Below are 23,107 nucleotides of genomic sequence, written 5' to 3'. Positions count from 1 at the left end.
CCTTTTTGGACTTTTAGCTGTTGATTGTTAATTCATTTATGGATTAGTTAGGGTTCTTCATGGAAACAGAATCAAGAGGATGTGTGTGTATGTAGAGAGAAAGAGATTTATTAAGGAATTGGCTCACACTCTGTGGAGGCTTGGCCAATTCAAAATCTGATGGAGGAAGCTGGCAAGCTAGAGCCTCAGAAAGTTGTAGTTCAAGTCCAAAGGCAGTCTGCCCGCAAACAAGGGAAGAGCCAATGTTGCAGATGAGGTCTGAAAGCAGTCTGCTTGGAGAACTCCTTCTTGCTCTGGAGAAGTCAGTCTTTGTTTTGTTTAGGCCTTTCACGGATTAAAAGAGACCCCCACACATAATGGAGGGCAATCTGCTTCACTTAAAGTCCACCAAGTTAAATGTAAATTTCAAACAAAAACACCCTCAGAGAAACATCCAGAATAATATTTGAGCAAATACTTGGGCACCATGACCAGGCCAAGTTAACACCTGCAATTAACCATTGCTTGCGTGCTTTCTTCCCTGTTTGTTTTTGGTTGTCTTTTATTTGCTCCAATTCTCTCAGGTACTTGAGGTCATTGTTATTTCCACAGGGGGCATCTAACATTTGAACCTGGAAAGTTCTGAGCCCACATTCCAGCTTCTCCACTGGCTTGCCCAGTAACAGTGGGCTTTACCACTCAGCACCTCTAGTTCTGCCTCTATGAACAGAGATATTTTGGCTTCCTAAGTCGTAGGTTTATTACAATGTCAAATGGGACAAAAACATACATATTGACAAGCTCTGTAAACATAAATTCATATTGAAACTATTAGTTGAAATTCTTATGCATTGGTTAAAATTAGTTATTGATAAAATTGTTTATGTGTCAAAGGTCCTCCTTTTCAAAGCAACAAATGAGAACGAAAACTTTTCATGTGAAGCGCATTACAGTTGAGTAACTGGCTCAATGGAATAAAGAAAGATCAAATTAATACAGTGAGTTTAATAGTGAGGGGACAATGATTTTTAAAGGCAAAGAGGAGTTTTAAAGACCACACTGGATAATTGGTGAAGATGCCAGGAGCAGTGTCAAATTTAAAGCACACAGAATATTTATGTCTAAAGTCAGGCCTCTAGGAAGTTAGCACACTGTTGATTTCTCTCCAGTGAACTTAGTCCCGAGGGGATGCTGCGACCACTGGAACAAGGGGGGCTCAGGGCACATGAGATTGCTCATGAGAAGCTACTCAGCAAGACTGGACAGGGTTTATCACTTGCCCACCTACAATGTGCAATTGGCCCTTGAACAAGAGGAGTTTGAAATTCACAGGTTCACTTATATGCAGATTTTTTTCAATAAACATAGTATCCCTCCGTATCTGCAGTTTCCACAGCCACATCCAAATGTGAATCAAAGACAAAGGGTACAGAGAGCCAATTTTTCACATCTGTGTGTTCCAAAGGTCCAGCTGCGGTATTTTGCTCCCATTCTCTTAGGTCCTTGCAAAATAACAACTGAAGGTATTTTGGTACCTGTGGGGGTCCCAGAACCAATGCCCCACGGACACCAAGGTAGGACTGTACAATTAATGTCTTATGTGTGATCCTGTGTGCTGGACTGTCATGGGACTATCAGTCTCCACTGCTCCAGCACGGGGGGGTCTCTACACCTCACATTTCTGACCAGACTCTTCTTAGAACTCCAGAAAGTACAGGAAATTTTTCCCTCACTTCAGTCTCTGATTCACTTTCCCAGACCTCATTTTCTGCACAAAGTCAGACCTCTTCTGACATTTTAGATTTCAATTCCTTTTAGAGAAAATGGCAAAACCACTCTCAGAGGGCTAGCCTTTCCCTGTGGCCCCTCCAGGTCAATAGCCCAACATCAGTGCAGTTCCCAATGTCAGTATCCATTAGTCCTCAATAACTCCACCCAGGGACAAAGGCAGGAATTTATTAATATTAAGCTCAGGTCAGGCGTGTTTCTTGGCAGACCTTCCTCTCCAGAAATTTAAAAAAATCTTGGGGTCATATCTCACCCAAGGTCACTTGTTACAAAACTATGTCATGTGTACTCACAAACAACCTGTTAATAGGAATTAGTAACTGTTCCTGCTTGAAGCTTCTTGAAATACCTTAGACCCTAACAGAGCCATTTTCTCACTGAACTGAAGGTTAGTGGGTCCAGAAAACCTTGAGAGGACACAGAACCAAGACCCAGTAAAGACTATATTATAAGCACCTTGCAATCTTCTTGCTGTATAAAAAACAATGCAATTTCCTCTTAATTAGTAATAAACGTGTGCTATTCAAAGCAGCATTGTGTTTTCGAACATGGCAGACTGACTTTGATACTAAATATGCAAAGATATTTACAACTGCAATTTTTTTTAATTCGTGAGAACTGGAACAAAGAGGAGTTTATTGTGTGCTTTTATTCTTTGTAATAATAGATGGATGGTTAACTTTCTTGGTGCAGCTTTGCACAGTAGACAGTTCTGTTTCAAAATGTGCAAAAAAAATGAGTTTTATGAACACTTTGCTCATATTGCTTCTCTGCCACTTTCCCTAGGAATGCCCCAGTGGTGTTGTTAATGAAGAAACCTTCAAAGAGATTTACTCGCAGTTCTTTCCACAGGGAGGTAAGTACAAATGTGGACTTGTTAACATACTCTCAGAGTTAGAATTATGCTTGCAATCGTGAGTTTGGTTTAATTTTTCATAAGATGACTCTACATTTTTAATCTTCATGTAAAATAATTAATTCACAGCATGGGAGTGCATATAATTTTTAATGTATCATAAAAGCAAGCTATTTACAAATTATCAAATATCCAAGAGGTTACTCTTTAGTTTCATCCAGCAGGTCTGACTGTGTGTCTAGTGCTACAGCTCTCAAATGCAAAATTCTTTCTGACTATTATGAGGGTCCCCAAAATGTCACAAAGCTCTTTCATATGCATTATAGGTCCCATTTGATTCCTCCAACTCTCAGAATTAGGACAATCGTAATTATCCTCAATTTACAGATGTGAAATCTGGGGCTTAGCAAAGTCAAATGGTTTGCTCAGGGCCACGTATCAACTAAGTAGAGGATCTGGGTTATGACCCAGATTTTCCGTAGCCCACCTAGTGTAATGTCAGCTGTCCCTCCTTCAGTGCCTCTACTATGTCCCCCACATCTGATAAAATTAAAATCACCCTAGACATTATTTTAATTGAAAATAAAACACAAGGATAGCATAAGGATGATACATGCACATTAGATATGAGTGAAGAGATATACTTGCCACCGGACCTTATAGTGTTTCTTTCAATCACCCAACAGATGCCCAGCTCATACTTATGACACAGCCACCTGTGTGCCCAGCCACGTGTGAGGTGTTGATAATGTGGGAGGAGCAAGAGGAATAGGATGTGATCCCTGCCTCAAAGAATGTTATAGTCCATGGGGGTTAAAAAGTAGTATTCTGAGAGTACAGTATAGGCATAATTAGACCAGCTGAAGGATGGGGAGGAAACAAAAAAGAGGCTATTCAGATAAGCTGAACCTGAGCTGAAGTTGATGCCTCACCCCTCACCATCCAACAACCCTAGCTCTGACCCTCCTTTTTTTTTTCCTTTCCATAAATGTGGAAACTAAGATGCAGAGGGTTCAGTCATTTTCCAAAGCATATAGTCTTTTACTCCCCAATCTTACCTCTCAGGAGAAGCTTTACTTCCAAGTTTGATGTCTTCCAGATTTAAAAGGCAGTAGGGACATGACATTTTAGGCAAATGGAGTGTAAGCAAAGGAAATTGCCACGATGTAGGAGTAGCTGGGGCAGGGAGTATATGGTAGAGAGGGAAGCATCCTAGAGAGGCACAGATGCTGTATTTAAAAACAGGGACTTTATCCTTGAAGTGATGCAAAGCTACTGATGGGTTGAAATACGAGCTATTACAGGCAGATTTGTGTTTGGGATACATCCCCCTGATAGCTCTGTGGAAGATTAACTTGAGGCTGACAATGTTGCAGGCAGGAAAAATAATTAGAACGTTATTGCCAGGAGGCAATAAGGTCTTTAATCAGAACATGCATAGTAGGAATGGAGAAGCAAGGACAGATTACAGGCATATTTATATAATAAAAAATAGAATTTGGAGATTGACTTTTTGTGGCAAAAAGAGATGGAAAGAGGAATTTGTTATAAATTCCATGATTCTATCACAGACACTGGATGATTAGTCACAGGAGGAGTGGGGTACAGCAATCTCAGTTTTGGACAAATTACATTTGACATGTCTGTGGGGATTCAACCTCAACAAAAAGTTGGTACAAATCTGAGGCTCATAGGAAAAGTCAGAGAAAGAGAGGAGATTTGAGAAGTGGTGGTTAAATCATGATGTAGATGAGGTTACTGAGAGAAGGATATAAAGTGGTGAGCCCCATGAGTCAAGCATGAAACTCCAGAACACACATGAAGGACCATGAGAAGGAAAATAGATCCCTGAAGGAGACAGAGAATCAACAGACAGAGATGTGGGAATAATATTGCACAAGGGAGATCTATAGCTCAGAAACAGAGAATGAAGGCGTTAAACACTAGAGCCAAGAGGTCCAGTAAGGTAAGGACTGGAAGGTCTTTTGGACATGGCAACATGGAGACCATTGCTAAGTGTGACCAGAGCAGCTTTAATCACGTGCCAGGGAGGGGAGACCACAGCAGAATCCACCTTGCAGGGGGTGAAAGAAAAAAATGGGAAGAAAACAGAGACAACCAGTAGAGACAACACTTCCAAGAAACTGGGCTGGATTCGTGAGGAGATGACAAGGAAGTAGACAATAGTACCTGGTAGATACAAGTGGAGTTGTTTATTTTTTAACACACGTTAAAAGTTGTTTATTTTTTTAACATTAACTGCCACGAGAGTTGTATTTGACTCAGTCTAGTTTTGAACCAGGGGCAGCGTAAAGCATATATAAAATCTTACTTGTTGATGTTCTTATTGTTACAATTGATATTGACAATTTAATCCTAAACACGTGGATTAAATGAATAAAAGTCAATACATTTTGTTTTTTCTATTTATGTTTACCTTTGCATTACGCTCGAAGTTTTTATCTGATTTGCATAATAAAACACTTTGGCCCCAAGAAAAGTTTCTGATTTCTTTGTGTGGCAGTCAATGTGTTAAAATTGAAAAGGCTGGAATTTGTTTACATACAGAGAAGGAGCTGGTGAAGAGGGAGACGTGAGTGGCTTAAGACAGAGGAGAAATCATGAGTAGAATCCAGACCTGGAGGAGATAGTAAGGGATGGGGTAGAGGGAGGATGTGAACCAGGAGTTGAGGAAGAAGGCTTTACCCCAAATAGGAAGGGGACCATCTAGTCCTTCACTTAAACTTTGACCTCTCCTCAACACAAGAGGCAATTGTTGCTTCTCTCTGTGGTCATGGCCAGAGCTACTCTGTCATTGACCTTGCCAACATATTTTTTACCCCTTTCCACTTAAAGAAGCCACCATCATCTCCAGCCAAAGTGAAACCACAGCTGTCTCTGAATTGGTCTCTAGAATTCCGACACCCCCTCTTCCAACCATGGTCCATTCTGCAAATGAGCCAGAGTGAGCCTGTTAAAATGCAGGCCAGATCACGTCGCTGCTCAGCTCGAAACCTTCCATCCAATCACAGCATAAGCCACAGCCTATGTAGTGGCCTATAAATTGGGGCCACTGTCCTTTGTCCCTTTACCATTCTCCCACCTGACTCACTCCGCCACAGACACACTGGCCCCCACCATCCCACCAGCACACCAGCCAGGGTGCTGCTCCTGGGCCTTTGAGTTTGCTGTTCCCTCTGCCTGAAATCCTCTTCTCCCAAATATCTTCTCAATATCTCACTACCTTTTACTCAAATGCTGCCTTTCAGTGAGACCTTCACTTGCCTTGAACTTTCCCTGTTTATGCTTCTCAGCACTCAAGACCATCTAATAATATATATTTATATTGTTGTTTTCTATTGTCTTACCCCCCCCCCCGAAATGTCAGCTCCAAAGGAACAGAGGTTTTCCTTTACTTTATCTGCTGTTGTATCCACAGGCCATGGAACAGTGACCTACAAGAAACAGTACTTGATTAAATACTTATTATTAATATATTGATGAATGAATGAACCCACCTCACCTGTTGGTCATAACTGTACATTGGAATAATATGTGCAAATGGCATTTTGAAAAGTATATGCCACTTAAATATTAGTTGTTTCATACAAATTTAGATCCCCTTTTGGTTTTTAATTCATTTGATTGCAGGTATGTTAGTAGGTTTGAGATAATTGTGTGCATAAATTGTCAAAACAGATATTTTTATTAAAGATGGTCTTTTAAAATAATTAAATTAGAGTTTTGAGAAAACATAGGGAAGCCCATTATTACATGTAGTTGGATATATGTGGGTGACTATGGCTCCACTCCATCTTATGCACAGGGAAGGTCTGTCCTAAGAGACCACAGATAACCACTGGTTATGGCTCCCGATGCCAGAGTTGTAATGGGCCCAGTGTCTGCATTAATGAAAGATTAATTTGGGATATTATGTAATTACCTCATTTATTTCTAAATTATGTAAAACCCATGGGATTTTTTTCAGAAAAATCATGTTTACCATCTGAGTGTCTACCAACATATCAATAGGCATTAATATCAAAACACCAACACAGTTGGAAATCTTTATTTTTCATTATTTCAAATAAAGTTATTACATGGTGTAAATTAGATACAGTTCCATATTAAAATTTTATCTTTATTTGAAGTATAACATTTCCACATCAGAGAACATCTACATGAGTAAAGAACACCAACTTTGCAAAGGATTCTTGTTACAAAATCTAAGGAGATTTGAGGAAAAAATCACTTTAGTGCTCTTAACAATTCTTTGATTATTCATGTTAATTGAATGCATAAATCTAAAAGCATGAGGAATTACCAAAGGAAATGAAATATTTTAAAGAATGATGATTTGCAATTTTAAAAATTAATGTCATGCATGCCAACTGTTTCTTACATGAGGCCAGAAAAGGACAAATGTCCTAAGGCAGGATGTAGTCTCTGATGGCAGCCAAATTCATGTTGTGCGTATCCTCGCACTTCTACAGAGTCATCATTTATTTGGGTTGATGGTCTGAAAACAACAGGTATCTCCCATTATGAACAGTAACAACAGTGGGTTTGTAAATCGCAACTGCTCACCATTTCCTCCAGGAAAGCGCTTTGTCTTATCTACAGAATCACCTGCAGTTTGTATTGTGTCAGGCTCTTAACTTTCTCTATTGCTTAGTGAGACAGTTTAAGCACAACTAGTCTGGTGTTTTAGATGTCAGCACAACTGGACTGAACAGAAACCTCTTGTTTGCAGGGCATAAAATATGCCTGCTATAAAGCAAGCAGAGAGGAAATGACTTGTGAGTGCTGTTGTCTGTATGGTTACAGCAATATTTTTTCAACCGTGCATACAGTAAAAGTTTTAGCGTGTAAGCTTTTAGCTCACTAAATATCTTAAATGCCTATAAAAATTGCACTTTCCTGGGCTATCCCTGCTTGTGTTGTAGGAATTTTGCATGCACATTGACTGCACTTGGCACCTGTTAAACAGTTATTGAGAAAAAGAAGAAATGGATGAGCTCAAGTCAAGTCAACAAGCATTAATTGAGCAGCTGCTACATGCAAGGCACTTGAATTACTTAGTGGGTTCTCTGCACATAAAGATTAAAATAAAGCAAATAAAAACCCCACCCCCTGAGTATTATTCTTGTCTTAGGAAAATATTTCTAACCATTTTCAGGATAATTTATAGAGGACTTATTGACAGAAAGTACTATTCATGCATATGAATCTGCCTTAACACAGTAACAATGCCATGAATTGTATATTCAAACGCATTAAACAAATTCTGTACCTTGTGCTTGAATTCAGGTGGGAGTAGGGTTTTGGAGTGGGGAGAAAGAAATTAACCAGATTAATTTGACACCACAAATATGAGACATGAGAATCAAGGGTATTTGTTCAAATAGTCTGAAAAACTAATTCAAGGGTTAGTTGGGATCATCCTTGTGGTTTGGAAATTGGGTTAAGGACAGTAGACTAAGGCTAGAGTCCTGAGTTTGTGCCACCACTGAGGCACGTGACCTCAAGTGGTTTATTTTTCTGGACCTCAGGTTGTCCTCTGTAAAATGTAGGAGTCAGTCCAAAAGAATCCTGGGGTTTTTTTGGTATTCTAACATTCTTTTTTTATTATTCTTTCAATAGATTTAGAGGTACAAGTGTTTTTTATTACAGGGATGAATTATATAATGCTGAAGTCAGAGCTTTTAGTGTGCCCTCACTAGAACAATGTACATTGTACCCAACAGGTAATTGTTTGTCCCTCACTCCTTCTCTTCTCTTCCCTCTTCTTAGTACTTTAATATTCTTTATTTCTAAGAGTTAGTATTGGAATGTCTTGCTTTCATTACCAACTCTACCATTAACCAATAAGGCAACCTTAGTAAATCACTAAAATGCCTGCAACCTATTTTCCACCTTTGTGAAATGTAGATAAATTGCTAAATAATATCCAAGTTATCTTCCTATCCTAAGAACTTAGAGTATTTTTTGCCCACCTGCAAAATTTCCATGTCATAAGTAAAATTCTAAGACCTACACACAATCTTAGCTTAACAAACTCAGTAACTATTTTCATTATGTAAGGAATTGTGATAAAAGACCATCAGGTCATATGGGGAGAAGAGAGATCATCATATTATCTTTTGAGCACTGAACTGAACTGAAATCTAGAATCCAGGAGACCAGTTATTCATTCTTTTAACAAATATTTACTGAGTGCCTAAGAACACAGTTGAATGAAACCAGAACATAGAAGCTTTCATGGATCGTCTTTTTTCCTCACTCTATCCACCTTTGTGCCTAGCTTCCATTCAAGCTTCCATCTTAGCTTGTTCCTCTTGCCCAATCTGAGCTCGTACCTTCATTTCTCTCGTTTAAAAATTTTCATTGTCCGCAAATGCCTGCCAGAAGAAATCCAAACTGCATCAGAAGGCTCATTGCTTTTCATGACACAATCCTACCGGCATGTGTTGAGTGTGAAATTGCATCAAATTAGAACTCCTGTCACCTAGACAATATAACAGAAATCCCACAAAAACAGTAATGTTTTTGGGTGAAAAAAATGTTATATTTGTAAAAGATTTGATCACATTTCTTTAAAACCACTTCGGTACTGCACTCACCGGGGGCGAGACCTGGCCCACAGCCGGCACTCATAGTCCGCACAGCAGTTTGTGCTGTGCATTGACGACGGATCCGTTTTGCTCTTGTGTGATGAGGAAAATTTTAAAACACTGAAAGCTTGTTTTACTTTACAGGCAGCTTTACTTGTAATGGAAATCAGACTAGGTAACATATACATATATGTTTTTATTACATTATTTTTAAATGTTCACAATTTTATTTTGGTAAATGAAAAATTAGAAAAGTCATATCACAGCTGTCGGCTAAAGTCGATGCTTGGTTCATCTGTGGCTATGGACTATAGTCAACGCTCGTACTGAAGTGGTTAAAATAGTTGAAATAAGAATAGCTTATCTGTAAAAGAAGAATAATAGCTATATTTATTATTATATTTATTAAAAATTTAATAAGTGCCTAGGACTATTGTAAACATTTTGGATGTAGTATTTCATATAAACTTCATAAGGACTCTGTGAAGTACATATTGGTATTGGTAATATTTTGCAGATGAGGAAACTGAGCCACAGAGAGATATTAAACAATTTTCCCAAGATTATGCAATTAATCTTTGAGAAAGCTGAGATTCAAATCCATGCAATCTGACTCCACTATACTATTAAAAGCTCTCTGTATAGACTATCTAGGCTGGAAAACTGGTTTAACTTCTAGAAGAATTGCCAAGGTACATTTAGAAGACTAAGAAGTCTATACCACATTATTGTAAACCTAGAGGGTGTAATTCCCACATGTCAAGCTTTAAAGCTAGAGAAATTCCATTTGAGAATAGTCATTATCACATGCCCATGTTATCCTGTTTTATAAATTTTAAAAAATTGCAAACATCATTTGTTCTGAGCCATTATTTATGGTGAGTTCTGCTTGCTAAGGTAGGGGCATTTACCCTGATTGTATAAACATGGTAACAAGAGACCTGCTTAATGAAGCTCATTATAAAATATGCAAAATCTCTTTTTTTTCCTCCTCTGAAAACAAGTTTAATATATCACCTATCAACACACATCTCCATAGGGTTCTAAATAGTTCAAAAAGTCTGAAAAATACTGTTGAGAGCAAAACAACTTTGCAAATAGAAACAGGCTGCCAATTCTTGATAATGCCCCAACAATAGCACTATGTTGATTGCAATTGAGCACCTGGCTCCATATTTAAAAGGATTTCTTCCCCTCAACCAATCTGTACTAGATGGACATCCACTCTAGATATAACACTTCCACACATTATTTAGACCCTATTTTGGTTACTGATTAGTTCACTGAAAAGTGTTAATAAGTCACATGTTTAAAATTAAGGGATTCCTCATACCATAGTTAAAGGTAAGAGATGAGAGCAGATGTTACCATCATTTTGAGAAACTGAGTAAGTATATGATCAGCCTAATGAAATATGTATGGCCTTCAGTATGTTTACCACTACAGTGAAGCATTTAGAAAAAAAAAAATCCATCATTAGGTTATGGGCCCTGAGAGCCCAGAAGGAGGTTTAGATGACCTCTGACCTCTCTTATTTGGGGATGGCAATTCTCTGCCTTTGCTTCCTGACAGTCTTTAAAAAGCAATTCATAAAATAAAAATTGAATAGAAGTTATGTTAAAATGCAATAAAAATAAAGGTTAAAAGTTATAAAATAGAAATAGATGAGATTTTTAAACAGAAGATAAAAAGCTAGAAAGCCAATGAGCCAAAAGGTTACAATTTTTTTTTAAAGATAAAAAAGGTTAAGATAAAAGGCTAAGGCCCATGAGATGAAACATTGAAAATAATCGTGTAAATTTGATCAAGGGTCAAGTACAAAAGCACTTAAAGATGAAAGCTGGGCAGGAAGAAAAGAAAACAATAAGAAAAAATACAGACCTTTAAAATGAAAAGACAGAAAGCAGAGAGATTAAGGAGACATAGGAGAGCCAGAAGAAGAGGAAGGCAGAAAAAAATGAAGCAAACTAAGAAGACATATTGGATTCCTGAGGACATTGGTGTCATTAGACAAAGTCCTGAGGCATTATGGGTAGAGAGCCGTCCATACCTGTCCACTGCTATCTGGGTGGAGCCCCACCCAGGACCCAGATAGAGTAGGGCTCCCTCCCTATCAGATGCAATTGGGAACCACCAGTCCCCTTCCAACATTGTCACAGAAACTATCCAAGACACCACTGATCCCAACCCATCAGCCAACTTTACTGTCTGTGGGCTAGCCTGGTTCTCAAGGTCTGAAAGATCTGAGTCGATGTTCCAGATCTACTCCTCATTAACTGTGTGACTTTGGGCAAGTTGCTCAACCTCTCTGCGTCCCAATGTCCTTATCTGAGTTGTAACAATGATGAAAGTACTAATAATGGCAGGAACACTAATAATAGCAACTCATTTTTGTGTCATTCATGGTATTTTTATTACTTTACTTCTAGAGACAGTGTCTGCCAAACACTAAGCAATTTTTCAACACATCTCGCTCAATCCTCACATCCACCTGTGGGACCATCTCTCGTCCCAATATTGGTATTGTCACCCAGATCCCGTGTGTTCAGAGCATTTATAGCCAGAAACTCACAGATCGTGTTTGTTACCAAGGGCCTCTTTGTAGCCACTTATTCTTGTGAATCTCAAATTCTGGTCCTCTACAGAAAGAGGCTGGGCAGCTGGGAAGAAAGCATGAGCTGTGGGAGGTGGAGTTAATTTTCCTGAGTTAAAGGAGGCTCAGAACTGCTGTGCAAGTCTTATGCAGGATGTGGAAATACTGACTTACTGCTATCCCGTTTAACATTTCAGACTCTACAACATATGCACATTTTCTGTTCAATGCTTTTGATACGGACCACAACGGAGCTGTGAGTTTCGAGGTAAGCCCGAGGCTGTTTTCATATCATTTGACTTCAGACACTGTGAAAGGGATTTTAGTCTTTTTAGTGGAAAAATGTGAGTTTGGCGATTTGATCATTTTTGAATAGGGGGGAAATTAAAAAGCCCAAGAACCACTTTCTTTCCCTTACAGAATTGCCAAGAACCTGCCCTTATCTTTCAAAAGAAGTATAAATTACAAGCCACATTTAGTTTGTTTTCTAGTGCTTTATATCTGTTCTTACAAGGAAATTCCATGACCAACACTAAGGCACTCAGTAAAGGTTTGGTAGATGGATAAAGTTCACAACTGAACAAGTGCAGGCCAAATCTCTATGCCTTTTTCTCTCTTTTGCCTTGATAATAAGAGAATGGAAACCAAAATTCAATACAGACCTCCACCTCATCATTTTTGTGCATTGAGGACAAAGGTAACCTCTATGCACAAGGTAATTGTACAAAGTACTCTTTGAGAGTTGTTGTCATCGTTGTTGTTATTTTAAGATTGCTACTTTCTGCTTGAGAAATTCCAATTACCACTCAAAAAAGTGTGGAGCAAAAACCATATAAGCCACATTGAGTTTCCCATTTTTCTTTTGCATGAAATAGTCATTCTTGTTTTGAAATTACTATTTATTGATACCATCCCATAAGATAGAAAGGGCTGATCCAAGTCCATAGCTATCTTGTAATGTAAGTGGTTTCAGGATATATGTAATAATATTTAAGGGGAAGATATGAATTAAGTGTCAGCACGTGAATCGATTTACTTTTGTTCACAAATATTAGAAAATCATACACTAAGTGACAAAAAGAATAGGATAACTTTATTGGCTCACAGGAACAAAAAGTCCAGAGATAGGGCTGGCTCTGGCATAAGGGCAGGACCCATATGGCTGGAAGAAGAGGCCAGCAGCTCCTGTTGAGCAGGCAAGGGAGATCACCTGCGTCCTGCCATTCCTAGCAGGAGTTCGAGAGTCCAGAGAATCATTCTTAGAATTGGACTAGGTTTGGCCACATTCCATCACAGATCCAGTTATCTTGGCCAAAGGAATAAAAATGTGCTTCTTGACTTTGCCCAGATCATGACTCCATCACTAGAGCCAGAGATGGAGTGAGCTTCTGCAGAACAGCATGGAGCACCAAAAGGAATTTTGGAGCCCACTAGACAGGAAAAAGACAAAAGTCCACACTTGACTTAAAAGTGCTATTTTTAAATCTTTTCTTGTGACTGGTCTGCTTTGTTTGGTGGTGAGGCCAATGCCAATAATGATTCCTGTAGGCCAGTGGTTTTTAAAGTGTGATCCCTGGAAGCCACGTAGGCATCTCCTTACAACTTGCTGACATGAATTCTCACCCCACCCCCCAACCTAATGAATCAGAACTCTCGGTCTAGGGCTCAGCAACCAGTGTATTAGCAAGCCCTCCAGGTGATTCTGTTGCATGTTAAATTTTGAGAGCTAATACTCCAAACATGTTTTCAAAGACCTTGTATCCAGCTCCCCTTTCAATTAGTGGCATGTAACTAATACTTTGTGAATTGAAGAAAAAGATAGGGTTTACGTTAATAACCACCAGCCTAATCTAGTCTTTCCAAATTGTTCACCCTCTTATCTTCCTCTAACAAGGCTCTGTGCTCTGCAATGACTCTTTTACACACTCTTAAAAAGCCAAAGCTTTTTAAGTTGTACAATTTTATAGTTGTGCAAGATGTATACTGCACAACTCCAAAGGGTGTCATTAGCTCTTAATTCCAGCATATTACATATTACAGATATATAGAGAGCTTCCTCCTTCTCTCTCTTCAAGCATCCAATTCTAACCAGACTATTCACTCCCAAATAGCATACACCTGCAAAAGCTATCAGATGTAAACTCACTCATCTTCCTACCAGTAAATCAGCTACTGGCATCTGCACCATATTCTCCCTCTTTCTCCTGTACCTACTGAGGAAATGTGTCTTCTTCCTTCACAGGTTGGACCATCTACCTACATTCTGGATCCTTTTCAGGAGTCTTGGTCCATTTCTTACTCTTATTCTTTTTTAGATTCTTCCCTTCAGTATTCAAAGTGCTCATCATTAAAAATCACTCTTCACTTCTTCTATTACACTGAAACTTTTCCTGTTACTCACTGGTGACCTCAGTGCTGCCAGTCTGACAAACACTTTTCAGTCCTCAGCAATAGTTTGTATCCAGATGAACAATCCTTTCCTAGTGAAATGCTCTCTTCTCCTCACTCCTCTTATTATTATTATTATTTTTATTTATTTATTTGTTTATTTATTTATTTATTTTTGAGATAGAATCTTGCTCTGTTGCCTGGGCTAGAGTGCCATGGTGTCAGCCTAGCTCACAGCAACCTCAAATTCCTGGGCTCAAGCAATCCTTCTGCCTCAGCCTCTCGAGTAGCTGGAAGACTATAGGTGTGTACACTACCATGCCCAGCTAATTTTTTCTATTTTTAGTAAAGACCAGGTCTCATTCATGCTCTGGCTGATATTGAACACTCCTGACTTCAAGTGATCCTCCTGCCTCTGCCTCCCAGAGTGCTATGATTATAGACAGGAGCCACCACGCCAAGCCTCCTCTTCCTTCTTTAGCAATTTCTTTTCAAGATGTTTTGCCAGCTTCTCTCTTCTCTTTACCTATTAAATACTGGAATTGTGGTCTTCTCTTGAATCCTCTTTTTCTCTCACTTGACAGTCTACCCTGAATGAAGATGGGGTGTAGAGTAAGTAAGGCTGTCCAGTTGCTGCAGTGTCACATGTTGAAGAGACTATTCCTTCCCTAGTGAATAGTGTCAGCACCATTGTTGAAGATCAGTTGGCCATAGATGCTGGGTTTATGTCTGAACTCTCAATTCTATTCCACCATTCTATATTTCTGTCTTCATACCAGTACCATACTGTTTGGATTATTATAAATTTGTACTAAGTTTTGAGATTGGGAAGTGTAAATCCTCTAACTTTGTTTTTCTTTCTTAATATTGTCTTGGCAATTCAGGGCCCCTTGCAATGTGAATTTGTCCATTTTTTTTCATTTATGCAAAAAAGGTCAATGGCTATTTTTTTATAAATTTGTTCAACTGAAATAGTTGTATACATCTTTAGCATGATAAAAGTCAGGATCATGCTTAAAAAAGGAATAATAGAAATATTTTCATTAAGCTCAGGAACAAAATAAGGATATCTCTTATCATTTCCATTATGTATCATTGCTCTAGTCTAGAAGTATTAGATCACACATTTGTAAAAAAAGAAAGTAAACATAAATATTGTAAAAAGATTTAAAATTAACCCCATTGGCAGCTAATATGATTGCATACATGAAAAACCCAGGAGAAAACTTATACTATAGTAACTGTAAATTGTCAGGAAAAAATTATTATCCAGAAATCAATGGCTTTGATATGTACAAACAAAACTAATACAGAATATATAATAGAAGGAAATATTATAACAGCAACAGAAAAATTAACATACCTAGAAATAAATACAAGTATAAATGTAAAAGAACTGTATGGTTAAATAAACTATAGTATACTCATATATACAGTACAGTGGTGAAAAAGACTGGAGTTGTTTCCCTGATGCAAAGTGAAAAAAAATTTAAGTACAAATCAGTCTGTTAGACTATCATTTGCATAAAAGGGAGAGGAACATATATATATATATATATATATGTGTGTGTGTGTGTGTGTGTGTGTGTGTGTATATGTATATACACACACACACACACACATAAACAGATCTTATACTTACATATGCACAAAAATTCATTGGAAGTAAACACAAGCTACTAATGCCAATTATCTATGGTGAAAGGAACAGGTCCAGGAAGGGAAGATTTTTTCCAGACATCTTGCATTGTTTTTAAATGGTGAACCATATAAATGTTACCTATTTAAACACATATACACACACACACATACATACATTTTAAGAAACAGGGACAGAAAAAAACAGCTGTAAAATGATGAAATGTGGGAAAGGAGTGAGAGAATGCAAATTCGCCCAGAAGGCCACTTTTGAATTTTCCTTCTGCTTTCATTCCTACCTAAAATTGGATTGTGGACTCTGAATTCAGCTGTACTGTTAGCCCTGCTCTACATAACAACAGATATATATGAATATGATCAACTTAATGTGGCTGGTTTGCAAAGCAAACCAGCTTAACCAGGATACAAGCTGAGGGCTCCATTTTAACACATATCTGATGCCCTTGCCAGGAACTGTTTTAAGCAGCCTAACTCTTTTAATCCTCATAAAATCTTTAAGTGTATACTATTAATACTATACATGTATTTTACAGATATGAAAATTGAGGAAAAATGATGTTAAGTTCCCCAAGGACACAAAGCTATTCAGTGATGTAGCTGGATTTGAATCTAGGCACTCTGGTTTCCAGCTTTATGTTCCTAACCACTGCCCATGTGTAAATTATAACTAGATTTCTAATTAAAGACTACAATTGGTCTACCTCTTAAGGACAGCTGCATTTCTCATTAGCAAATATTTTTATTGGAAATGTTTTATGTCTATGCTTATATTTTTAAAAATACAGTGTTATTAGATTCTTTTCAGTAAATTGTGTGCACTTGTAGTGGAACACCAATAGCACTTATACTCAAGCATCTTACTGTGTAGGTGTCCATTCTGATACAATTTCCAGTACCATGGTCAATTTAATTCGCAACTTGCAATTATAAGGTGAGAATGTTAAGGCTAAGAAGTGGTTTATGCCTACACAGAACTCTGAGAAACAGACGATCAAGGACACAATCATTGTGCTAAATAAATGGTTGAAAATCTGGAGGGTTATAACTCTTTCTTCCATTATTTGAGAGATAATTTTATTAGAGTTTGTGTTCTGGTTTTTTAGAAATGTCATATCAAATTGTATTCTTATTTTTATTTTGTTTTAGGATTTCATCAAAGGTCTTTCCATTTTGCTCCGGGGGACCGTACAAGAAAAACTCAACTGGGCATTTAATTTGTATGACATAAATAAAGATGGCTACATCACTAAAGAGGTAAGGAATGCCTCACCAACACAGCTATCGTTTGGACCATTTTCATTTCTTGACTTTAAAATATTAAACAATTGCAATTAAATTGAAAATAGTTTTGCCAGGAAATCTAAAACATTTTATATGGTGGTGGATGAGAGATGTATTATGATATAAAATTTGGAATGGATAGGGATAGTTTCTGGTGAATCTCCAAAGCAAACATATAACACATAAGGTTTACACCCTTGTTTACTACTGGCATCTTAATAAATACTATGAATGGAATAAAGACTGTGATTGGAATCAGATGGAAAGAAAATGCATCCAAACCTGTTCGAATATTTGGCCTGAAACCTTCTCCCTCCCCCAATATCATGTAATCCATAAGGAAATGCAATTTTTATAATCATATGGCTTATGGGATGATCTGATGGGGAATGGTGGGGTCTCCAAATAAACGTTGAGGCAGACTGTCTGAGAAGAAAGGCTTACATACCAAATTAAGACACTCATATCCATAGTTTATCAAATCAATTAAAAACACAGAAGCAAAAGAAAGGGATCGGGTAAATTAACCATGCTTATGATACAGTACAAGTGGCATTGAAAGACCACACACTCCCTGAATCCTGGGCATGTTCAATGTTCCCGTGTCCTGTCTTTCTCTCTGCCTCACTGACCTTCTCTGGAGTTGAGTTTTGAGCAAGGGGCTCACAGACAAAAGGTGCCAATGGCCAATGCCATGAACCTGCTCTATGGGAAAGACACAGGGACAAGTGTGCCTGGTGCATAAGTAGTCATGGGTTGCATTTGTGTTTCTTAAACAGAGGACACATGGGGCCAGAATAGGTGTTATCCATGGGTGCCATATTAAGACCTCCTGACTATTAAGTGTTCATGTGTGTGGAGCTTATCATGACTAGATAGTGATTCCTGTGTATTTTGTATACCATGAATATTTGTTACCCAGGTGCCTCAGCAATATTAAGTATTCTTGGTCCTTTGATTTCTTTCTATCTCATGAATTCTAACAAACTTCTTGCTACTTATTTATACTCAAAACATCTTAAAAGATCTCACCTGTTTTACAAACTACAAACTTATCATTTATAACAGAATTGGATACTCTAAAATTAAATATATATTAGATCTTTATTATCAACCTAACCCAGAGACTTTTTATATGAAATAAATGTGAAACAATAAATCTGGATATCTAAGTAATTATTAATAGATATTATTTTTACTCTCATAAGAATGAAAATGACAAGGCAAAAACTAGATTTTATGTTATTAAAAAAATGTCAAGGTGTTTCCCAAGGTCAAAATATTTTGACTAGTCTTCATGCATGACTTCTTCAGTTAAAGCCATAGCAGGAAAAAAAAAGCACAAAGAAAATCCTAATGAGCTTTGAGACTTAGTTTCAGTAATTCTAAATGGAGTTTATTTTATTCTCAATGTATGGTGTGCAGTATATTTCATTCTCAATAAGTGGAAATTAGTAATCAACATTCAGGATATATAACTCAATAAAACAAAGATTGTCTATGTAAAGCCTATGGAAACCCAAAAGATAAACCAGAGTATTTCTTTCCTGACCATGTTAGATACATAGAAATTTGATTTATTTTGAAACCAAGATCAGAATTGATTCTTACATTCTGATTCTGGTGCTATTAAGGCAGAAAGTGGTTTGTTGCCTTTTCCTTTGGATCAACCAAAAGTCATCTAACGAAGAATCAAAGGAAAATTTAAAAAATTAAATTAAGTAGGAAAAACCTGTCAAAGCTTCTTAGATTGTTTTTTTCATATACTGTGCAGCCTCGTGTGAGTGCCTTTTATTTTTCAGGAAATGCTTGATATAATGAAAGCAATATATGACATGATGGGGAAATGTACATACCCTGTCCTCAAAGAAGATGCTCCTAGACAACATGTGGAAACATTTTTCCAGGTAAGAAAGAAAATAAAAGTCAAGGAGTCATTAAGGGAAAATTTCTTGATGTTTGAAGAGTGTCATGGTGATTCAAAAGAAAAGATTTTTTACTGAAGGGATAAAAGAATAGAATATTTACCATCCTAGTAATCTAATAATTTTGGTTTTTGAATTTAACGCTTAGATAGGACACTAAGCAATTCTCATGTTTCACAAGTTTTTTTGTTTTCATTCAATTCTTACAAGAACACTGTGAGGCTATAAATCCCCATGAACCCCATTTTATAAATGAGAAAAGCAGGGCTCTAAAAGTGTCAGCAAATTGCCTGAGCTCTGTCGTATCTTTTAAGGGAAGGCAGGATTTTACCTGGGGCAGAGAAACGCTAGATCTTTACCACATTATACCGAAAAGAAGCGGCCTAAAAGATTTCGCCATGTGATTCTTATCTCTAAGATACTATTACTAGGTTCTGCTATAAGCAGTTTCTCCATATAAAAAGAGCAGTTGAGCTTTCTCTTCATCAACTGCAGCTCATTCAGTTCAGGTGTGAGGGTATCAAGGTGTAAGTCTGTATAACACATTTTGTTCTTTCCTTTCTGAACAGAAAATGGACAAAAATAAAGATGGGGTCGTTACTATAGATGAGTTCATCGAAAGTTGCCAAAAAGTAAGTAATGAAAGTAAAAGAACTATCCCTTTTGATTTCATAAGAGCTAAACTGAGTATTGCCAGCTAGCTACCATGAACTGAGCAAAGTATTATATAAAGATCATATGCCTAAGCTCACCACTTCTGCAACAGGCGAGATGAGCCTAGCAGTCCGAAAACAAAACTTTACACATTCAACAAAGCAACGTGAGAGCGTGCTCTCAGGTAGGCTGGCTACGAGGCCCTGAGTATATAAAAGTTTTACACATACTGTGTTTTTGTTTCCCAAATCCTTTACAGAGTATTCATCACTGAAGATAAAACACATGAGGTCTGTCCGGGAAGTATCCAGCCATTGTTAATATATTACATGGCTGGATACTTTCCAGACAGACCTCGCATATGGGAGATTTAAATTGCTTTTTTCCCAGAGTTTCCATATAACATGTATATTATATAACATATCTCCGTAGATTTACAATTCCCATACAGCCAAGTACGGTATGTATCACAGGCCAAGATTATACCTGATTTCTAAGAAAAATAGCATTGCTTTAGTGTATGTGAATAAGAAATGGCTTTTTGGCTAAACCCAGTAAAGGTCTCCAGTCACAAAAAATAAACTGTGGAAAACTTTCTCAGAAGAGAAATCTGGGGAGTTACCTGTCATCTGGGAAACCAGTGTTAGCTTACTTAGAATTACTTAACTTGATGTGTGGGTAGAACCACAATTAAGAATTTTTAAAATAATCACAGAGACAAAGAAGTCTGTTGGTGCTTTAGCTTCTCTTTAAATTGTTGCTCAACTTTCCTGATGCCTGCTTGTTTCTCAACTTGGATTTCGAGGTGGGGTCTTCAGGGAATTAACTTGGTGACATCAACCTGCTAAATGGTGACGTTACTTTGTTTCTAGCGGTGGAAGCCACTATTGGTTCAGTCACCATTTCCTCCTTACTATAAACAGCTCGCTGCCCTTCACATACAACTGATCAGTGCACCAGTAATGCCCCAAGTCTGTCCCTTTAGTTCACTTCTAAGAAATATGCTAAACTTAAGATAGCCACTGGGCAATGAGTTCTCCCAACAAATCTTTTCTCTGGCATTCATACAGATTTAGCCATAACTAGCAGACATAAAAAGAGATGCAATTACTGAAAACCTGTTCCCTTTTATCCATCATCCTGCCTCCCAAGCCCCTACCTCCAATCCCATGGAGACTTGGGTCTTAGCTCACAAGCAATCTCTGTTTCCTTGCACCTGTATAAAAAGTTACTAGGATTTGGTCTGTGATCTACGTGGAATGCCAGAATTCTCATTTGTTCACTTTGACTTACCTCTGTGCCTCTCTAGTTTCCCTTTTGGCATTAAGATTTGAGAAATATCCTCTATTAACAACAAGTATGATTTAAATAAAGTGTCTAATACCTGGTAGACTCAACAAAACATAAAATGGGTCCTTTGTAGTAGTAATCTATTTGGAAAATGGATAGAACGGTGTTTACATTTGCAAATACTTTGTATTTGAGCTTTTGGTATAGGTGGTTGTTGGGAGGAAGTAACACTTAGGAGCAAAATAGTGTACTTTCCCTTGCAGATATGCTGAATGTAATCCTTCTGTTTCTCCCTTACAGGATGAAAACATAATGCGCTCCATGCAGCTCTTTGAAAATGTGATTTAACTTGTCAAATAGTTCCTCAATCCAACAGACAAATGTGAACTATTCTACTTAAAAGTTGGAGCTACCACTTTTAGCATAGATTGCTCAGCTTTACACTGAAGCATATTATGCAAATAAGCTTTGTTTTAATATAAAGCAATCCCTACAAGATTTGTTTTCCAGTTATAATAAATTTGCATCCTTTTCATAATGCCACTGAGTTCATGGAATGTTCTAACTCATTTCATACTCTGTGAATATTCAAAAGTAATAGAATCTGGCATATAGTTTTATTGATTCTTTAGCCATGGGATTATTGAGGCTTTCACTATCAGTGATTTTAAAATATTAGTGTTTTTTGCTACTCATTTGTATGTTTTCAGTCCTACGATTTTAAATGATTTTCTAAAATATTAACATCTGCATTTAATTTCCAGAAATTAAATTAATTTTCATGTTTGTATGCTGTAATTCCATTTATATACTTTAAGTAAACAAAATTACCACAGTTTAAAAAAACCTACATAGTCCCAGTTTCTATGGATTTGCCATCATCAAAGACATTAATTTATCTGGCATTTTTAATAACATTTAACAAATTAGTTTATTACCACATATCAGCATATGCCTAATAAAAGTTATTTTAATAAGCATTTCTTAATTTTCCACAATACATATTACAACAAAGGCCTACATAATATAGATAATTTTGGATTTGTTCAATCTTACATGCCGTTTTCTATCATGTCATTAAGTGGAAGTTCAGGAAGGCATGAAACAAAGCAAGGATGTTTACAAATGTATGCAAAAGGTCAGGGTATCTGTCCTCCAGTACATAGTAATGCTTGATAACAAGTAATCCTTAACAGCATTAAAGGCCATTTCCATCTCTTTCCCCTGACTTCCGCATAGCATGTTTATATTTCAAGCCAATTCAAGAACAAAGAGACCTTGGCTACCCCAATGCCTACTAGGAACAAACAGCAAGCAAAATTCACTTTGAAAGCACCAGGGATTACCTTATATTGAGAGCTACTATCAAGATTTAGTAGAAAATGAATATAAGTGCTGAACAACTCATCTGGATTACATTATGATTTAGCTCATCATAAAACTCCAACAATCCAGATTCTAATGATCTTAAGCAAGACTATACAGTTGCCGCATTACTGAAAATATACACACTTTCTCTGTTTTGTAGAAATATCACAAAGACCAAGAGGCTACAGTAGGAGGAAATTTGCAACTGTCTTTGCAACAATAAATCAGGTATCTATTCTGGTGTAGAGATAGGATGTTGAAAGCTGCCCTGCTATCACCAGTGTAGAAATTAAGAGTAGTACAATACATGTACACTGAAATTTGCCATCGTGTGTTTGTGTAAACTCAATGTGCACATTTTGTATTTCAAAAAGAAAAAATAAAAGCAAAATAAAATGTTTATAACTCTACTGTCTGTTATAGGTCTTTATTCTAACAAATTTTGTAAATTACTAGATTAAAAACATTATCACTTCTTATGGCATTTTTGAGATCATAGATATTTTTGGGTGGTGCTAAATACAAGTAATAGCAAGGCCTGTGGGCAGGCAGCTGTGGTAGCTAGTATGATCTGAGGATATGACAAGGTAGTAGAGACCTGAGGAAAAGGTGTGCCAGACAAAGGGCCCAGGAAGGACAAAAGCTCTGAGGAAGGATAAGCATTTCTGCATTAAGACTCCTCAGAAATTGCCTGCCTTCTTTCACATTACAG

At 37.3% G+C, this 23,107-nt stretch overlaps 1 protein-coding gene across 3 annotated transcripts in view; it reads left to right on the top strand.

Moving 5' to 3' along the window:
• KCNIP4 (potassium voltage-gated channel interacting protein 4) overlaps nucleotides 1–22,795 on the top strand; it is a 1,096,218-nt gene extending 1,073,423 nt beyond the window's left edge. For all 3 annotated transcript variants that reach the window (XM_012737679.3, XM_012737681.2, XM_076001140.1), the window contains 6 exons: nucleotides 2,554–2,623; nucleotides 12,028–12,098; nucleotides 17,024–17,131; nucleotides 18,961–19,065; nucleotides 19,653–19,715; nucleotides 21,328–22,795. In XM_012737679.3, coding sequence (XP_012593133.1) covers nucleotides 2,554–2,623; nucleotides 12,028–12,098; nucleotides 17,024–17,131; nucleotides 18,961–19,065; nucleotides 19,653–19,715; nucleotides 21,328–21,375 — 465 coding nt within the window. In that variant the 3' untranslated portion in view covers nucleotides 21,376–22,795. The remainder of the gene's footprint in view (nucleotides 1–2,553; nucleotides 2,624–12,027; nucleotides 12,099–17,023; nucleotides 17,132–18,960; nucleotides 19,066–19,652; nucleotides 19,716–21,327) is intronic.
• Nucleotides 22,796–23,107: the final 312 nt, after the last annotated feature.

The sequence above is a fragment of the Microcebus murinus genome, chromosome 3 (genome assembly GCF_040939455.1).
Source record: "Microcebus murinus isolate Inina chromosome 3, M.murinus_Inina_mat1.0, whole genome shotgun sequence".
Taxonomy (NCBI): Eukaryota; Metazoa; Chordata; class Mammalia; order Primates; family Cheirogaleidae; genus Microcebus; species Microcebus murinus.
Note: the sequence above shows the minus strand (reverse complement) of the source record. Positions and strands in the feature narration are given on the sequence as shown.